This window comes from Caenorhabditis briggsae (genome assembly GCF_000004555.2).
Source record: "Caenorhabditis briggsae complete genome, chrIV, whole genome shotgun sequence".
NCBI classification, from domain to species: domain Eukaryota; kingdom Metazoa; phylum Nematoda; class Chromadorea; order Rhabditida; family Rhabditidae; genus Caenorhabditis; species Caenorhabditis briggsae.
This window is the reverse complement of record NC_013487.2, coordinates 5791512-5810119: the sequence shown is the minus strand read 5'-3', so window position 1 is coordinate 5810119 and position 18608 is coordinate 5791512. Positions and strand designations below refer to the sequence as shown.

The following is an 18608-nucleotide window of genomic DNA, read 5'->3' as shown; positions in this document are numbered from 1 at the left end:
ACCTGAAGCCGGCCCGTATGGTACAGTTAAGATGGACCTCGTCGAGATCTATCATTTGATATCAAATCCGTCGAAATATCTTGTTCTGAAGCCGAGTTATCTGCCGGACCGCCATCTGGCCGGGCCGGCCCGTTTGCAACTATGATTTTAAGTGGGAATCTTATTCTGTCAAAAAGGAATTTTATTGTGTCGCATTGTCAAAATCCTGTTGAATCATTGTTACCTACCAACGGAAACAAAGGAAATGTCATATCTCTTTTTTTGGGCGTTCGCTTCTATTTCCCATTTACATGAACAATTCCAATTGCAATGGTAATTTTACGATTCCGTATTATTGGTGCTGGTTTTGCGAACTAATTATTCCGAACTTTTTTGAAATATATAAGTTGACTGAAATAGTAAAAATACATCATCTCGAGTTGCAAAATTTTTGGAAAAACTATAAAAAGTCGTCACAGAAAAAGTAAACTAACTGTTTCTACTTCATTTCAAAATTGCATACTCATAATACATTTTTGGTACATGGTTCATGGCTCTACGATTTCAGCGAAAACGAAAGTCTACGTCAATGGAACTCAAACCTACCAACAAATCATGGGATTTGGTGCTGCCTTTACTGATGCAGCTGGAATCAACATGCTGACTTTGCCACAAGCGATGCAGGATCAAATTATTCAGCAGTATTTTTCTGATGACGGTAGGCCTCATCATTTTTGGGTTTTCAAAAGTATTATTTGCAGGTCTTGGCTACGTCTTTGGAAGAGTTCCAATGGCTTCTTGCGATTTTTCAACCCATGAATACAGTTATGACGATGTTGCATTTGATTTTCAGCTCACGAAATTTAACTTGACTATGGAAGATTTCCAGTATAAGATTCCATTCATCAAGAAGGCAATGGCAGTTTCGAACGGGAAATTGAAGCTGTTCGCAACGCCATGGAGCTCGCCTGCGTGGATGAAGACGTCGGGACGGATGATTGGAGCAGGAGAATTGATTGGAGATCAAAATGGAAAATATTATCAGACATGGGCACAGTATTTTGTCAAGTAAGAATCAGTGTTAGAAACTATTGATAAAATCTGACTTTCCAAAGATTAGCTTTCTAGGCGAATGCAATGTCTTAAATTCCTTCTAATATTTTTTGAAGGTTTATGATAATTATTTGGAGAAATTTATACTAGCTGACCTAGTAAACTCACTAGAGAAAGATCACTCTAGAGCACCTGTTCGAAACCAATAACTTTCAAATTGAAACAGAAAAAAAAACATTTCAGATTCTTCGAAGCCTATCACGCCCAAGGAATTGACTTCTGGTCTCTGACGCCTCAAAATGAGCCAACTACGGGAATCGATCCGTTCTGGAAGTGGCAAACTTTGTACTTTGATGCTTCAATGGAGCGTAATTTTATCAAGAAACTATTGGGACCAGCATTGGCTGCCAATCCAGTCACCAAGAATATGAAAATTATGATTAATGATGATCAGAGAATCAATTTGCCGCATTGGCCGAAAGTTGTGAGTTTTTTTTTGCGTTATTTGGTATTAGGTGGAACCTGGTATTTCTTTTCCAGTTTTTAGAATCGCTTTGAAAATGTCGTGAAACATTAAAATTATCCAAATTTCCACAGATCCTCTCCGATCCCATGGCTGCACAATACGTCAATGGAATCGCGCTCCATTGGTATGAAGATTTCATAGATCCCGCTACCGTAGTCACAGAAACCCATAATCTCTATCCGGATTACTTCATATTGGCCACTGAAGCATGCGCTGGATACGAGCCAGCCTTGGGACCGAAGTTAGGATCATGGTCTAGAGCTGAGCAATATGCAAATGATCTGATTAAAGACATTGGAAACTGGGTTGCAGGATGGGTCGACTGGAATTATATGCTCGATTTGCAAGGTGAATTGGGTTGGAAAGTCAAAACGAAACTAATTTCTCCTAATTCAGTTTACTGATGTAAACGCAGCAAAAATTGTTATTAATTCTACGGAAAAAGTCTTATTTGAAACTGTAATCTTTTTTCCAGGCGGTCCAAACCTTGTCAAAAACTTTGTCGATGCAACTCTCATCGTAAATGCTACTGCTCAAGAATACTACAAACAACCGATTTGGCATGTTATGGCTCAATTCAGCAAGTTTATCAAGCCAGGAAGTACTCGGATTCAAACTACTATTATCGAGAAATCTGTTGATGTGGAGGGTCTCTCCTTCCTGAATGCAGATGGTACCAAAACGGTGGTTTTGTTGAATAAGAATGAGGTCAGAGTTCGAAAAGCGCAACGCACTTTTTATTTCTCAAACTTTAAAAATTGTTAATTGAAACAGAAAATTTCAGGTACTCGATTTCGAGGTAGCAGTAAGTGATGTCTTGGCACCAAATGTCATCTATGATTTGACGATTCAAGCCAATTCTTTAGTCACTATTGTGTATAAATGATTTAATGAAAAATAAAGTTTTCAATAATGAGCTTAATAGATTGTGTGCAAGTCACAGGTATGAAAAATAGGTGCCATGGACAAGACAAACTTTGCGGCCAAAGGTCCCTGAACGAAAACTACCGTAACCTCAACTATTTTCTTTGAAGGGGTTCAAATCGACTTTCACTGATTTTCAACAATTTTTTTGTTTTTGTAATCCCAATCAAGTCGTGCAAAGCAACAGTTATTATAGCCAGGATTTGGAAGCTTTTTAACAAAAAAAAAGTTTCGCAAAAGTCTTTGAAAACTTTAAAAAACAGTAAAAACTAACTTGTTCAACTAAACAAGCCACAAACCACACCTTTTCCCCCTACTTTGCCTTTCTCTCTGTTTTCCTCTCTGCACTTTTGGTTTGTATGCTCTCTGACCGAAATTCAAAACGTGACTGCTTGGCGCAATGGTAGCGCGTTCGACTCCAGATCGAAAGGTTGGGCGTTCGATCCGCTCAGTGGTCAAACGTTTTTCCTCTGTTTTCTTTTTGTTAAAAAAATTCAGAATTCAAAATCAAAATTATTAATGTATTATACAATTTTTAAATTTAAAGAAACCCGTTTAACAAATGAAGAAAACCCTAATTGTTCGTAGTCGACCTGAAGTGATTTAAAGAATATCTACATAGCAGTTGTAGATTTTTCATTTTTATCCATGAGATTCAGCTCCAACTTTGACTAACGATGCGGCATTGAGACAAATCTCGGATCCCATCGCAGAGATGTTCCGGAACATTCCACAGCACGCGATTTTACCGTGTCTGGAAATATATTTATCGAACTGAAGACAGCGGATTAAATTTCTAAAAGTAACCCAGAATTTAACAGACAATTTCGAAACAGTGAAAACTGTAACTTACTCAAAAGTCATCTGTCTTTGTTGTTCCAAAAGTTGTGCTTCTTCACTCCAAAGTTTCGCGTAGCACGGAGCACTGAATTCACTTTGGAGCATTGTCTGCATTGCGGATACGGTAGCAGCCACTCCGCCCAGTGTTGCGAATACTGAAATAGATATAGTTTCGAAAAGAGCAATAACGTAAGCCATTCAACTGGAACTAATGTATGTGAAACAGAAACTCACCCAAAATCAAAATATTCGCCAATAATTTGATTTTATCCGAGTTTTGGAAAATCTCCTTAAATGAGATGTTCTCCTCTTCCTCCTTATTTTCCCTCTTTTTACGAATTGTGGTTAGTGATAAATTGAACAGAATTGGAAGCACCAAAGCCATCAAAGTGATTGTAGAACCTCCGACAAGATCCAAAAGCACTCCGAAATTTGGAACCGATTCGGCAACGAAGACAACAGAGATCATAACAAGGGCACGGGACACAATTCGTTGCCAGCCAAAGTCTCAAAAATTGAATTTGGATTTCAGGGTTCCATTTTTTGGATCCTTACCATGAGACATATTCAAAACCTCTTCGAATTCCTGATTCAATGGATTGAAGGTGATAGTGAGAGCCAGAGAGACGTGAAGACTGATTAAGAGATTTACGGTAGTTTGAATGTTGATATTCTAAAAATTAATGGATTATAAATTGAGCTAAATGATTTCCAACACAAACCTGAATAGAAGGAATAATTGAATCTGTCAAGGAACTTCCATAGACAAAATATCCGCTCATTGAAACTGGCAAATAGAATATGAAGATGATGATGAATGCAATAATGACACTTCTGGAGAAATGATGTGGCTTTTTCATGTCATGTTGAATAGTTGGGAATGCACAATGACCTCCATAAGAGAACATGATTGTACCAAAAGACATTAATGTTTTTGGAAGATTGAATGGTGGATAGAAGACGTCCTTATTGCAAACTTCGTAGTCTTTCACTGATCCGATGATAATTAAAACTACGGATACTGTAGTTGATATCATAGCAGCGACTACAGCGTACCAGAAATCTTTGGGGGATTTAGGAAGAGTAAATGGGAAGACGAGAAGTCCGACGATAAGAATCATGTAACAGAAGCTGACATGAGTTCCAAAGTTTGCGTGGAGCATGTTTTCTCCGTTTTTGGCAGCGAGGAGCACGAAAACAACAGCAGTTCCGAATTGAGTCACTTGGAGGATGGCGGAGACGAAATGACTGAAATATTGAGCTTTTGAATGAAATCAAGTAAGTGTTAATTGAGAGCAAGTGGGATTGACATAAGCAAAATAGTTTTGAGATTTGACAACAGTTTGAAACAGCGAGAAAAAACCATATCGTAAAATCTGTAGTAGTCGAGCGTCTCTTATAAAAAGATCATCCGAGAGGGCTTGGAAATGAAAAAAAATTGGGTGATTGAAACTCATGTTTTTTGCACATTTTCAGAAAAAAATTAATAGGTCTATCGTTGAAGCACTTTATGAAATTGATAACATGAATTTTGAGCAGGAAATAACCCTTTTTTGTATAAATATACCGAAAAACTGCATGAAAAAATAAAGAGCCCCTGTAATGGAGATTTCTTGGGACAACAAAATGACATGTTACATGTTTCAAGGTATGGAAAAATGTTTGCAGTTTCAACAATATCATGTATGTACTTGATTGGAACATACGATATTACTAACTTACTGGGTGATTATACATAATAGGGCCTGAAGACTTCATAAAGAAACGCAAATGTGCTCTAACGTACTCATTTTTGCGAAGGATGTTCAAATTATTTTTTATGAGATTGGGTCAAAGCGGCCTAACTTTCTAAAATTCAATTTTCGAGGCCACAAAAGTTTATGACCTAGAAATGGTCTAAAATATATCTAATGTGAGTTCTAGCTCTTTTCCCATGGGGACCTAACTCTCTCAACATGAATTTCTTAGGTCGCCAGAGTATATGATCTAGAATTGAATTTAACTTGTATGTTTGCTAGGTCAATTTCCAATGGTGTCCTAGAAAATTCATATTGGGAAAGTTAGACTACAATGGTAAATTACAGAAAATGTTAGAAACGCATCAGTAGACTGTTAAACTATTCATCTTTTATAAACTTTGGTGGCCTAGAAAATTCTTGTTTAGAAAATCAGGTCATAGTTCTTTTTTTCGACATTCGAATTTTTTGGAAGTTTTATTTCAAAACAAAGGTTCGGGCAGGTTGACCGAAATTCTGAAATCTGACTGACTTTCTTGCCGATAATGACCTATTTTACACAAAAAACTGTTACTTTCCACTTTAAAAGTGAAAAGATTTACTTTTTCATTAATGTGGTAGAAAGATTCTCGACTAATTTCTTTGCTGCTTTCCCACCATACTCACGCAAACTTTGGTCCAATGGCTCGAAGTCCCATAGCTGGATACGGCTTTCTACAATGATCCCTGTATTCAGGATACAATTCTTGAAGGATTATCCAATTTTCAGCCAACAACGTTCCAGTATACGTGCATATAATAGCAGCGAGGAAAAGGAGAAATTCTCCAGTAACTGCACCAGTGCTCACGATTGCCGTTGGAAGAGCAATTAAGCCTCCGCCGGCGGTTTCACCGACTATAAACAGGGCGGTTACAAGGATCGACATCCCTTTTTCATTGATGTGACGTTGGTCCATGGCTGAAAACTTATTGGTTGATATAGGAGCATTGGGGAGCTCAGAAAGTATCAAATATGTCATTTTTGTGAGACAGTGAAATTTCCGGAAGTGTTTTATAGGGAAATAGAGAGGACGGAAGTAAAAATGGGGAAGTCAAAGAAGGAGAAAAATAAAAACAATAGCGAATTTGAATATTTAAAAAATGGTGGTTTGTGAGTTCAAAAAATATGGGAATCAAAGTATAGAGGTGCAGTATCAACGAAGATTCAAATTACAGTGTTTTCCAAAAATGACAAAAATGTAGCTCACGAGCTAAATCAAAATTAGTTGATTACAGAAGAAAAAAAAATAGTTAATTACAGAACAAAATTAGTTAATTACAGAAGTTAATTACAGAAGAAATTAATTACAGAAGAAAGAAAAAGTTAATTACAGAAGAATCCAACATCCTCATTGTAAAATTTACAAAAAATTCTGATTTAACACATCTTGGAAACAGTAAAAACGTTTCACTAATTTTTGAATTTTTCTTAAGATATGTACAAGATTTAGCCAAGACTAATCCTAAATTATTAAATTAAAAAACATTTGAAACTGAAATTTAAACGCCTTACCACCCATTGTTTTTTAAAATAATACTTTCGAATGCCGCTTAATAAATATCCATTACAGTTTGAACATCAATAAGTAACCACTGAAAAATGGGCGGAGCCTAATTCGTATCTTACATTTTAGTAACTTTTACACAAAAAAACCCATGTAATAACGCATATATACCTTCCTCTTCTCACTTTTAAAGTATCACTTTTGTCTGCGTGGTGTGTCCGAAAACAGGGGGCGGAGTCAAGCAGAAAGAACATAAAATCAAGACCACGAGGGGAGATATCGAGAAGGTCAGATAACAGAATAACGACTTTTAGGCTAGAAGAATGTAGTACTGTACACATTACTAGGTGAAAAGGTGTTGCACCACGTGACTAAATGGAATTTCAGAAGGGTGAAATAAGGAATGGGTCAGGTGATCCGGCGGGAGTTCAAAATATGGGAAGAATTTTTTTGGTTGTTTGAAAAAATTGAATTAGTTATAATTAAATTATCAATACAGTATGGAAGTCTCATTTCCAAACCATTAAAGTTAGGTTACTGAAAACATAGGTTTAAAAAATTAATGTTTCAAAACCTTTTCGAAACATATAGAAATTTGACTACGTTAGTTGAACTCATGAAAAATTCATGAAAATTTCCTTAAAATTTTTTTTCGAAAATTGAAATTTAGATCATCCCGATACAGCTGTGGTGGTCAAGAAAAATATATCAACGAGAGAATGACCAAAATGAGAGGAATCTGAATGTTAATAGTTTTGATTAGGCGAATTCTCGCTATTTGTGTGTGGTTTGGTGATCTTGGAACGTTGATGTTATTCGTAGAAGAAAATAGAAGTTTTAAACTTGGAACTCGGAATTCTTAGGTGTTCCTTGCACAAAAAAATGAACCGTTGACCTAATACCTAAAGTAAATATTTTTCCAAATGATAACTTTCGGAAACAGAAAAAGTATGTTGGATTAAAGATGAAATACCCACAGTCCCAGAAGTTCCAAATGATCAGTTACCACTTGTTTTTTTCATGTACTTTTCGTTTTAAAATAAGTACAAACTAAAAATTTGTACTGTAATATTTTTATAGAACCTGATTTGACAGTGTCTTGTAAATAATAAAAAACATTCAAAAAAGAAGGGATGCTGAATTATAATTATAACGTGAAATGAAGAGCCATATTACGAAAAACAGAGCGTCGGGAGTTTGACAGTTTTGTGAAACAGCGAATCGTTGAACCCCATATATTTTTTCGCATTCAAACATTTTACAAGTTTCCGTATGCATTTTTACGCAGCAGTGTACAGTGAACGCTGCTTACACATTTTACTCATCCCGTTCGCTACAGTACTTCTTGTTAGTCTCTCCGTCGGCAGTCGAAGTTTTCGTCCGTATAGCTCAGTCGGCAGCGATGCAGCAAACCTAATTATTCCTACGAAGTTCGGACTCCTCAAGATTTTTCTAGAAAAGATTTCAAGACGTATATTTTTCCATGTACTCCCACTTTCACGAAGATTAGCTCTTTCTACCGGAGTAAAAAAGTGAAAATGATCTCGTAAATATTGGTCAGTATTTCACAACGTTCAGAAATGTTAAAAATTTTTAAACTTCAGAAAAGCGATCTCTGTTATTTTTAGTTTGGTATCCCAAATAAAATTTCCCAATTTAGTCTTCAGTTCAACATTTTACAGAGTCCTTGATCTGTGATTCGCGTCTCCTAGAAAGCTATAAAACTCATTCTGATTCTCTCTTTCGAAAATTTGTTTGATGAACAGAAATTCTTCTTTTTATTCTTTCAAATGGGTTTTGAAAGTTAGATAAAAGAACTGACAAGTTTTATGATGATAAGTAACAATTGAAAAAAGAAGAAAGAAGAAGATCATGAGAACATGATAAGAATCAAAATGACAAGAATAGGAGAAGAGGACAATAGAAAACACGAACATTGAGTAGAAGGCAAAAAGAAAAAGAATAAGTGTAAAAATTTTCAGACGAGAGAGAGACGAAAATGTTGCAGGCTAATTAATTGTTGTAGTCTACTGTTTATAGAACAATCAGAGGAAAATTTAGGGAGGGAAACAATAAATTTATTGGTTTTTTGATTGCCTTATCTAAGTTTCCGAATTCCATTATTATTTCTGACATAGTCTCTGGTATAGAATACCGTGTTTCCTTTCATAGAATCCCATCGAACCCGTCATATTTGAGCTCAATTATCTCGTTTCATGGGAAAGGTATCAAAACTTTGTCAACTGATAAAATGTTTATCATAAAATCAGTAATATTTTATCAGTTGAATATCTCTCACAAGTACTGAAATAATTAAGCTCGACGTTGACGGTTTGAGTGTGTACTAGAGGAAATACGGTAAGTTTAAAGACTTCAAACATGTTTAGTCGTCACACTATTTCAGGACTTTTGGCACTTCGTTGGTTTCAATCGGTATATCTCATTTTGTGTGAATTGGTACAAAAAAGTTGTCAACTACAAAATTGAAGCTCTATTTTTGTTTAGTAGACCTACAAATTTCGAGCATTTTTTACAACAAAATCTAAATTTTATTTGAATTCTCCCATTGGACGAAGTAACTTCAACAATTTTTTATTTTATTTTTGTGTTTCACAATATTCTCAAAAGTAGGGTTTCCATTTGGGCGGGTGAAGAAGCGGGCTACCCGCTACCCACCCGGGGGCTCCCACCCGCGGCCTCCTGCGGCCCACCGCAATTAAATGCGTGTGAATTTTAATAAAATTTTTAAGGATAATCACGTATTTTCCAGGAAAAACTGAGTTTCTCAAATCAAAAAACTACAAAAAAGATAATATTTTCCTCACGTAAATATTCGCGGGGGGGAGCCCCCTCCCAAATGGAAACCCTACTCAAAAGTCTAGCATTTCGACCGTACCCTCGACGTGGGAATACCATCCACGGCTTCAGTTTTCAATGATACAACGCCTTGAAAAAAAACTGATGACTCGAAATCAGTACTAATGTTTACGGATCTCCTATCCTACTTCATGACTTTCCAAAAGACGAATCAACGGAAGTGACCAGACTGATTTATTACCCTCCTGTCACTTTTCGATCATATTTCATTTTGTTGATCATGTCGAAAAAAGTTACTAACCGGTTTATAATAACGATATGTTTTAGTTGATACTTTCTGTTTAACACTGTAAAGAATACTTTACAAGTACATAATACTAAAAAGCATACTTGTGGAAAAGATGGCCGGGCCGGAAAAATTAACACATGGCCGGCCCGCTTTTGGAAAATTTCGAAATTTTAGAGCGAATGTATTTATTTTCTTCTTAATAAAGTATTTATTTTCTTCTTAATAAATGAAAATCCACACTAGAGGCTGATTCTGTGAAAAAAATGATTTGAGGTCGTAATTAGAAAAAATTTTCATCTTTGGCTTAATAAATTTTGATTTTTTCTACTAAAAATTAAATTAAATTGACTTTTTCGGATGGTTGTATGCATTTGGATTAATATTTGTGCTATAACAAATATTTTGGCACATTTGAGAAGTAAAATTTTCGAAAATTTATTCTGGGCGGGCTGAGCGGGCTGAGCGGGCCGGGCCGGGCCGAAGGTTTTGAAGCAAGGATGGCCGGCCCGGCCATCCACATGTATGCTAAAAAGAGGGAATATCCAAAAAACTTTCAAAAAGTTACTGTTTCAGCAAGAAGTATTCAAGAGCAAGTTCTATATATATAAATTACTCATTGTTAAGAGACTATTGATTGTACATTATTCAAATGAACTTTTGATACTAACTGAAAGCAAATTTTAGTGATGTTTCATTAGTATGTCCGGCAATAAGCACTAATTCTGATTCAAACTTTCATTCAATATGAAACTGAAAAAAACCAAATTTTTGGAATCGAAACGAATCATTCCTGGCATCAGTAGAGACTCCTTACTAGAGAGCTACAGTACCAAACCAAATGGTGCCATAATGTTGTACTGATTCTTTCAGTGGAGAATAGTCAAATATTCCAATATTTTGCCATCGCTGAAAGATCCAGGTTACACTAAACATAAAATAAACTTATTTTCTGGGGAGTAATGCAGTCTGTAGCCGAAAAAAATTCCAAAAATGTAGAAAATTAGCATTGAAGTGAAAATGGTGATATTTTCAAACTGCTTTTCTAGCTTTGTATGGTTTCGTACAGATCTGCCAATTTCAAAACTGAAGATCTCATTCTGTTTAATACACTCTGGAATTTTCAGACAAATCGAACTTTTTCAAGACTTAAAACAACTATTTTAAATTGAACAAATCCAAATACCGTATTTCCTCCGAAAGAAGTCTAGACAAAGCGTCAAGTTTGAGCTCGAATATCTCACTTTCTGTGAGCGATCAAAAATTTGTCGACTGTTAAATTTTTTATCATAATAGCACCAATATTTTATCAAATGACCACTTTTTGATCTTTAAAAGGAATCGAGGTAGTTTGGCAAATTTTTTAGGCAACAGGGCAAATTTTCCAAAATACAACGTAAACGCGCTCAGTAGTGAAAGAATATACTGTACTTGCATTGCTGTGATAAGCAACACGGTATCAGGAAAAGTGGACCAACATTTTTTTTGTGAATTGTTTGAAAGAAATAGCGGTATCTCAATGAAACGTTTATCAATATTGTGCAACAGTGAAAAATGTAAAACATGGAAAATGAACACTTTAGAACCCGTAGTTTCAACATTTAAAAAGAGAGAAAAAGTACTCAGATGGACTTTAGACAATCTACATGACGTACAAAAAAGCAAAGTCCTTTTTTGTTGATTTTTTGAGAAGAGGGGGCGGTTTTTTGTGTCTCATCAACGTATTCTTCTACACTCATCAACTATGATAATCACGTGAAGAAAGAGAAGACGATCTAGTGAGAGTTTGTTTCTCACGGGGGCAAAAAATAATAAAGGAGAATCTAGAAAAAGGAAAAAGAAGAAAAAGAAGGAGCGTAAGAAAAGAAGAATATGCTAGTGTTTGAAAAAAATGATAAATGCATAAGAGAGAAAAAGAAGAGGGAATTGACTCATTTTGCTCGGTTACTCTTCTATCTATTCGTAGAAAAACATTGGGATTCTTATAGCAAAGAAGAAGAAGATTCTTTCTTCTCATTAGTTGAATTGGATGGGATGAAGAAGAAGAAGGAGATGGAAAACGAGAAAGAGCAAAAGAGGGATTCTAGATTTTCACGATTTCCTTCTCCTTTGAATACTTCACAACGCCTCCGTCTTCCGTCCATTTTGCTGGTTGATCCGTAAAGAAAATGAAGGAGAGAATATTCGCCTGAAAAGGGGTACATTTTAAGGTTACAAATAAAAATTAATGACTATCCAGTAGAAATTTTCAAAATTATTGAAATTCAAATAAAGATAGCTTCTCATGTTTTCGAAATTCGGACTCCAACACAGTGAATACTGCTGGAATTTCCAATTTTTTCAATTTTTTTAACTTTAGAAAACAGGAAAAATGTAGTGCTAACACTGAATTGGTGGAATGAATGAACCTAACTATTATAGTTTTGTGAAACATTTTTTTTGAATCACCCGAAATTTATCAAGAAACAACAACATTTCTCTCTGATTTTTTAAAAATCCACAGAATATTTTATTGCAAAAAGTTCATAATACTGTTCGTAGACTTTGATCCATTCTCCGCTTTTTTGTTTCGATTTTTAAAATTTATTTATAGTGCAGTTACAAAACTCACATTGTCAATAGTTAGAAAAAAATGAGTTGCACAAAATGTCGAGACAGATTTCTTGTAATAAAAGAGTTTTATTCTAAACTATCCGAAACTTGACAGGGAATAAAACATTTTCTCTGTTTTCATATAATTCCCCCAGGAAAATACAATTTCTTTAAAAAAGTACAACGGAAATTTTTAATAAAAAATAGTGGTTTTGGCAATTTGTTCGAACAGATTTTTTTGAATTAAAATTTTCAAAATAATTCCGAAAAGTACATTTCAGTTTTTTGCCATGAACAATTTGTCAACCTAATGAGGATATAAACGGATGACGCAAGATTTGAAAGTTTGTCGAAACAGATTTTTTTTCAGAAAATTTGAAGTTCTCCTATTTTTTGTTTCAAAAGCAGAGAAGTGAACGAGCTTGAAACTTCGTCTTATTATCACGAATACTGCCAAAAAATGCGAATTTCTAGATTTTCATAAAGACTCAAGATTCATTGGTCAAATGGAATGACTCTTAAATTATCATACATCAGTGGAACAATTTTGTTCGGAATTATCCAAAGTTTAAAGGGGGACTCCGACCAAAAATTTTTATTGCCTTAAAATGTTTCAAAAAGTATGTATTTCCGAAATATTATTGCGAAAAAATTCAAAAAAAAATCCTAAATCCCCGAAAAACGGCGTTGAAAAAAAAAGGATTTGAATTCCCGCGCAGTGAGAAACCTAGGCCACGGCATCATAGCGCCTTTCTTACATGGAAAATTTTCCGAATTTTTTCGGTATTCATGTCCGGCAGGTAAAAAACGTAAAAAAACTACTGTCGGTCACTTGAAAAAACGGCTGTCAGGCGCCGTGGTCTAGGTTTATCACTGCGCGGGAATTCAAATCCTCGTCTCTCCTAGCAACTTTTTTTTGAAAATTTTTCGCTCTTAACGGCATTTTTCGGGGATTTCGGATTTCGGATGAGCAGAAGATCATAGATATAACTGGACACAAAGCTTTAGGCCGGTAGGTCTGAACTTTTGAACAGTAGGTCTGAACTGTTGAAGCCTTTAGGTCTGAACTTTTGAACATTCGTATTCACTCATCTCTAAAAAAAATTCTGAGTATTTTAATTTGCGGAATCCCAAAATATTTTAATTCTGAGTTACAGAGTTAGGAATTTCTGAAGCTCTGAATTTCTGAATTTCCACAGACCCTGAACAAAAGTAACGAAATATTTTATAAGATTACGGGTACTGTAACAGGTGGCCAGGAGGTTTAGCCCCGAAGGGGCGTAAACCGACTGGTACAAAACAACTCGAGAAAAAATCGGATATTCGAATTTCCGAATAGGGTTTTCCGAGTAAGCTCGATCTTAGCCCAAACAAATTGTTGACAGTAGATTCTCGATGTTATTGACAACACTTTGATACAGTAAAAAAACTTGAAGTTTCTAAAAACCTAACTTACCAAGAAAGTGAATCCGGCTAACACGAAAAACACATAACTCCACTGTATTTGATTCGTTTCATCTGTCACAAAAAATGCGACAAGAGCCGGTCCCGAGAATAAAGAAATGCATTTTGTGAACTGGATTGCTGAGATTACAATTGATGAGAATTGCCTGGAAAATTTTACTTTGTTGTATAAGACAGTTTGGATAGTTATTTTACGAACCATCTAAAATATCAAACTTTTGAAAAGATGTTAGCCTTTTTGACAATTTTGTGAAACATAATTTTTTTTGAAAAAAAGAGACAAACCTCGCGTGCAGTGTTCCACATTTATAGAATCCTCCACAGTTGAAACTGGTGAAACACTCCAAAACTGCCAAACACACAACTGCAGATATATTGTGCTCTGCTGGGATTTGACTGGAAAACATTTCAGATTTTGAGGATGGTTGTGTCTGTGAAACTTGCCTAAAAACGATGAAAGATATTCCAACACATCCAACGGCTAAAGTGTTGAAAATGTGGATTTTTGAGATTTCGGAGATGCATCTGTAATTTTTTGTGTTGTGGTCTAGGCGAAAAAAAAACCGACTTACTTAGTTTTGTCACTCAAAAATGCGCAAACAAATCGGAATGGAAGATGAATCGCCAACATGAGTCCCAGGTAGAATCCGATTATTTTGATCTGAAATTTAAATTATTTGTTATATTTTAAAACTATATTTTCACTTACATCAAATCCTAGGACACTTCTGAAATAAATTGGAGCATAAGTGGCAATTAGAATCAATGTTGAAAGCTCCGTAAATGCACATAGCCATACTGTAAGCACAACTGGACTTGTGAAAATTTTGACATATGGGATTTCCATGTCATCCTTGATGTGAGATTCGGATTTGTTTCTCTGAATTTTTCCGAGCTCTTTGGCGCTGACACTTTTGTGTAAAGTTGGATCATCTTTGTAGACCAATGCCCAGATGATGAACACAGCGAGACATGCAGCAGCATGAAAGTAGAAGCTCCATTTCCACCCCAAATGACTCTCACAAATCTAAAAAACCACAAAACATTATTTCAAAAAACTGCAAAAAGACATAGGTCCCACCGAGATTTGAACTCGGGTCGCAGGATTCAGAGTCCTGAGTGCTAACCGCTACACCATGGAACCGACGGGAGAGAGGGGAGGCGAGGGGCAAGACAAGGCAAGCGCTCCCCGCTCGTCTTTCTCTCTCCGTCTCTTTGACTCACCACTCCGCTGACTCCGTTTGTAATGATGGACGAGATAGAGGTGAAAGAGGTGAGAGTAGAGATGAAAACGGCCGTTTCGTCGAGAGGCGCCCATTTTGAGATGACGATTCCAATGGCGGCGAAATCCGCTGAATAGGCGACTCCCTGAAAATGATTAATGATAGAGAGAGAGAGGGGTAATGGTAAGTGTTCAGTAGTGATCTATGGAATGATCAATCAACGTTTCATCAAAATATCTGTTTCATGATCTTTGTATTAAAGTTGGAAATCAAAAGTAAAATGATTCGTTCAAAAGAGCTGATGCGTAATAAGTGTTCATGTCGACGCCACATGAGCTTGAAAGAGAGTAAATTGGTAACATGCCCTTATAATACAGGTTTTACGGTGGTTAAATCCAGACGGAGACCGTTAAAAAGTTTAAATTAAAAATTTCCAAAATTACTTTTTTTCCGATTTTTATTTTTAAATTTTTAACAGTTTTCAACCGGACACACTTGTAAAAACCTGAAAGCCACCAGAGCCCAAATCGATTGACTAGCTGCCCACGGTGTCAATCCTGTGGTGATTGCTGACAAAACTCCCGCCGAGAAAAATGCTAATCTGAAGAAAACACGTTTCATCTGAATATCCAATTTCCATGCTTACCTGGCTCCACATCTGACATACAACATGTTCATGGGGAATATGCCAACAATTGTACCAAATGCGACCGCCCATAGAATGTGTTTCTTTTCGATTGGAGTGTAATCATATGCGCTTTTGATGGTCTGAAAGCGAAATTGGGACGATGGGAAATTTTTTTCAAATTACTGTTTCAAGTAGGAGATAAGGTTTAAAGTTATTCAAATATTTTGACGGAAAACAGGTTGTCTTTGTTTTTCCTATTTTCATTGACTAAAAATATCTGTTTCTGAACATTCAGAACTGAAGTAATTATTCAAGACAGCGATGGTAATGCCATAATCCACTGATCTTTTATTGCTTTAAGATTTTTGAGAAATCATTTCATGATATAATCAAAAGCAGCCATAAAGTGAATAAAAAGCATTTGATTAAATGCGTTTTTAAAGATTTTTCTATTCCGGAAATCTGTGGAAATTCTCAGTTTTTGTTGACTTTAGCAAAAAAGGCGGCTGAAAATCAAAAAAACCCTGAATAAACACCAAAAGTTGAAATTTGCGCCCACTGATCGCGGACTCGAACATTCCAATTTTAAATTTGAATTTTATGGGATTTTTCGAGATATATCGGTACTGTTTTTCGAGATATATCGGTACTGAAAAATTGCTGTTATTTCTTGGCTATATCGATAAAATATTGGTTCCTTGAGAATTGAATTGTTTTTGCCTGGAAAATTGTCCCAACTTATAAAAATGCTCGAAACAGTTTTTTTTGGATAATTTCTCCAATTCAAAAACGATTTTTCAGTCTCTCTGGACCTGGAAAAAAACTTGAAGTGGAAATTTTTTTGATGATAAAAACTAGTTTTTACAGTGTCATGGACTACGTATATATGAACATTGGAACACTGTTTTTGGTAATGAGCTGGATCGTCTGAAACAAAATTTCAATTCTAGCTCCAATTCTGATTTTTTATTCTCTAATCAAAAGTCGTGAGAATCAAAAATTTCTAGTTTCGTGGTTTTTCACAATAGGGTACTTTGCAGATAATGCCAACGTTTTTCTAATCTGAAACTAGTCCACAAGCTATAGGTTCTCAAGAAGTCAATAAATCCACTTGACATATTAATGAATATCAATCGGTAGTCACATGCAAATAAGGTACATACGTAATCAGACGAAGAATCACGTAGATGAATGTTGTCTGTCTGTGTGTCTGTTTATTTGTATTAAGCGGTTGGTTAACAACCTCTCAAATCAGTAATAACTTTGTTAGGTTACTGTAACGGTAGAATTTTGCAAAAAGTTCAGTTTCGACTATGCCGGAATATGGTCGTTATTGAATTTTTGAATTTTTTTTCTCCATAAATAATTGGTTACTGTAACAGTAGGTTTAGCGGTATCTTTCTCAAAATTTCCTCTTGAAAAATATAGAAAGACTCACCCCATTCCAAATTTTCGTCTCACTGAAATCGTCCTTCATACAAATGAATGTGAAATTTATGATGATATAATTTGAGCATACAGAAACGAGACACATAAAACTGACAAGCACAATGACGACTCGAAAATAGTTTCCCCATAATCGATTAATCATTTTTGAATCTAAAAAAATAAGATTTCGAATTTCACAGAAAACGAAAGAGAGAAATAGAAAACATATGATAGAGAGATAATAAATTATGTAATCCTCATAATAAGAAACAAAGAATCAGAGAACATAAAAAGAGAGAGGAAACGAGTTTCTAACATCGTATAAATGACAAAAACCGAGAAATGATAAATGGAAATTTTCTAATTCCATTTAAATGGAAACAACAGTTCTCTCGATTTCCCTTAATTTTTAAAACAAATTCGATCAGACAAGGGACTTCGATATAAAGTTCAGTCTCGATCTCTTTTCCGACGATTTTCATTTTTTTTCTTTTATCGTAAAACTTTGTGATAATGGTATCTCTATCATATTTTTCTTATATATTTTTTTCATTTTTATCTATCTCATAACAGATGTTATTAACTAGAAGAGAAAATGACGTATTTAATTGGCCTTTGGTTGTATTTTACAGTGATCTGTTTGTTTCTATTTTTGTAGAAATTGGGTCGAAGGTTCTAGAAGAAAATAAAAAGATTGGAAAACGAGATACTTAAAAGTGAAGCTTCTTCGGTTTTTGAATATTTGATTTTGAGAAAATGAAGAAGAACGGGTTTCTAGTATTTCTCTGTTGTCTGCTACGTCTTCATGTGATAGACATATATTTCAAATTATCAAAAATATTGATTTTAAAAAAATCATAAATTTATGTTTCAAGTTTCCTACTTTATTTTCTTTCCAATTAAAATAGTGATAGCGTATAGTTTATTTGTGGGAAAATAAAAATTGAACTACAAGGATTCGGGTAATTTGATAGTGTTTCTCATTAAACTCAAGTTCAGAATTCTTTGATTTTCTTGAAGTTTCAAAACTTTTCGATAACATAAGCCCACCCTATTGCACTGTGAGCTCAATTATCTCGGTTCCAATAAGAGATATCAAAAATTTCTTTTGATGGAAATTAATAGGTGAGCAATCTACCGCAAGCACTCTAAAGGAAGGCCATTTTGTATGTACAATTTAATCTTAATTATCTCGGCTCCTATAAGAGAAATCCAAAATCTGCCAAAAGATAATATATTGGTGATATTATGACAAACATTTTATCAGTTGACAAATATTCGATATCTCTCATAGGAGCCGATATAATTGAGCTCAAAGTAGACGTATAGGGTGGGTTTCTATCAGAGCAAGTACGGTACCTTTTTGTATTTTCGTGAAAAAGGTAAAACCAGAAAGAGGTCCCCAACTGTCAAACTTTAACCGAATTTATCTCGGTTCCTATAAGAGAAATAAAAAATCTGTCAACTAATAAAAAGTTGGTGATATTTCAATAAAAAATTATCAGTTGCCGACTTTTTGATATCTTACACACTAAAAAAATAATATTGGTTCAATTTGGCCTAATACA

General features: G+C 35.0%; 3 protein-coding genes and 2 non-coding genes across 5 annotated transcripts in view; 2 read left to right on the top strand and 3 right to left on the bottom strand.

Moving 5' to 3' along the window:
* Positions 1-2444, top strand: part of CBG19964 — a gene marked incomplete at both ends in the record, with an annotated part of 3609 nt that extends 1165 nt beyond the window's left edge. The window contains 6 exons of the mRNA XM_002633855.1: positions 548-697; positions 741-1047; positions 1276-1516; positions 1630-1906; positions 2034-2266; positions 2343-2444. Of these exons, the coding sequence (XP_002633901.1) occupies positions 548-697; positions 741-1047; positions 1276-1516; positions 1630-1906; positions 2034-2266; positions 2343-2444 (1310 nt within the window). The remainder of the gene's footprint in view (positions 1-547; positions 698-740; positions 1048-1275; positions 1517-1629; positions 1907-2033; positions 2267-2342) is intronic.
* A 424-nt stretch (positions 2445-2868) lies between these two features.
* CBG28397 lies at positions 2869-2940 on the top strand. The gene has a single exon. It is a non-coding gene (tRNA).
* Positions 2941-3124: 184 nt separating this feature from the next.
* CBG19965 lies at positions 3125-6014 on the bottom strand (the record flags this gene model as incomplete). The annotated part of the gene is made up of 6 exons (XM_002633856.1): positions 3125-3236; positions 3336-3477; positions 3557-3829; positions 3878-3995; positions 4045-4570; positions 5725-6014. 6 exons carry the CDS (start codon positions 6012-6014, stop codon positions 3125-3127), a joined length of 1461 nt encoding a protein of 486 aa, XP_002633902.1.
* Positions 6015-11788: 5774 nt separating this feature from the next.
* CBG19966 lies at positions 11789-17203 on the bottom strand (the record flags this gene model as incomplete). The annotated part of the gene is made up of 9 exons (XM_045235306.1): positions 11789-11893; positions 13754-13907; positions 14047-14286; positions 14334-14422; positions 14471-14788; positions 14986-15129; positions 15480-15585; positions 15631-15752; positions 17051-17203. The coding sequence occupies 9 exons, from the start codon at positions 17201-17203 to the stop codon at positions 11789-11791; spliced, it is 1431 nt and encodes a 476-aa protein (XP_045096925.1).
* Positions 14834-14905, bottom strand: CBG28702. The gene has a single exon. It is a non-coding gene (tRNA).
* Positions 17204-18608: the final 1405 nt, after the last annotated feature.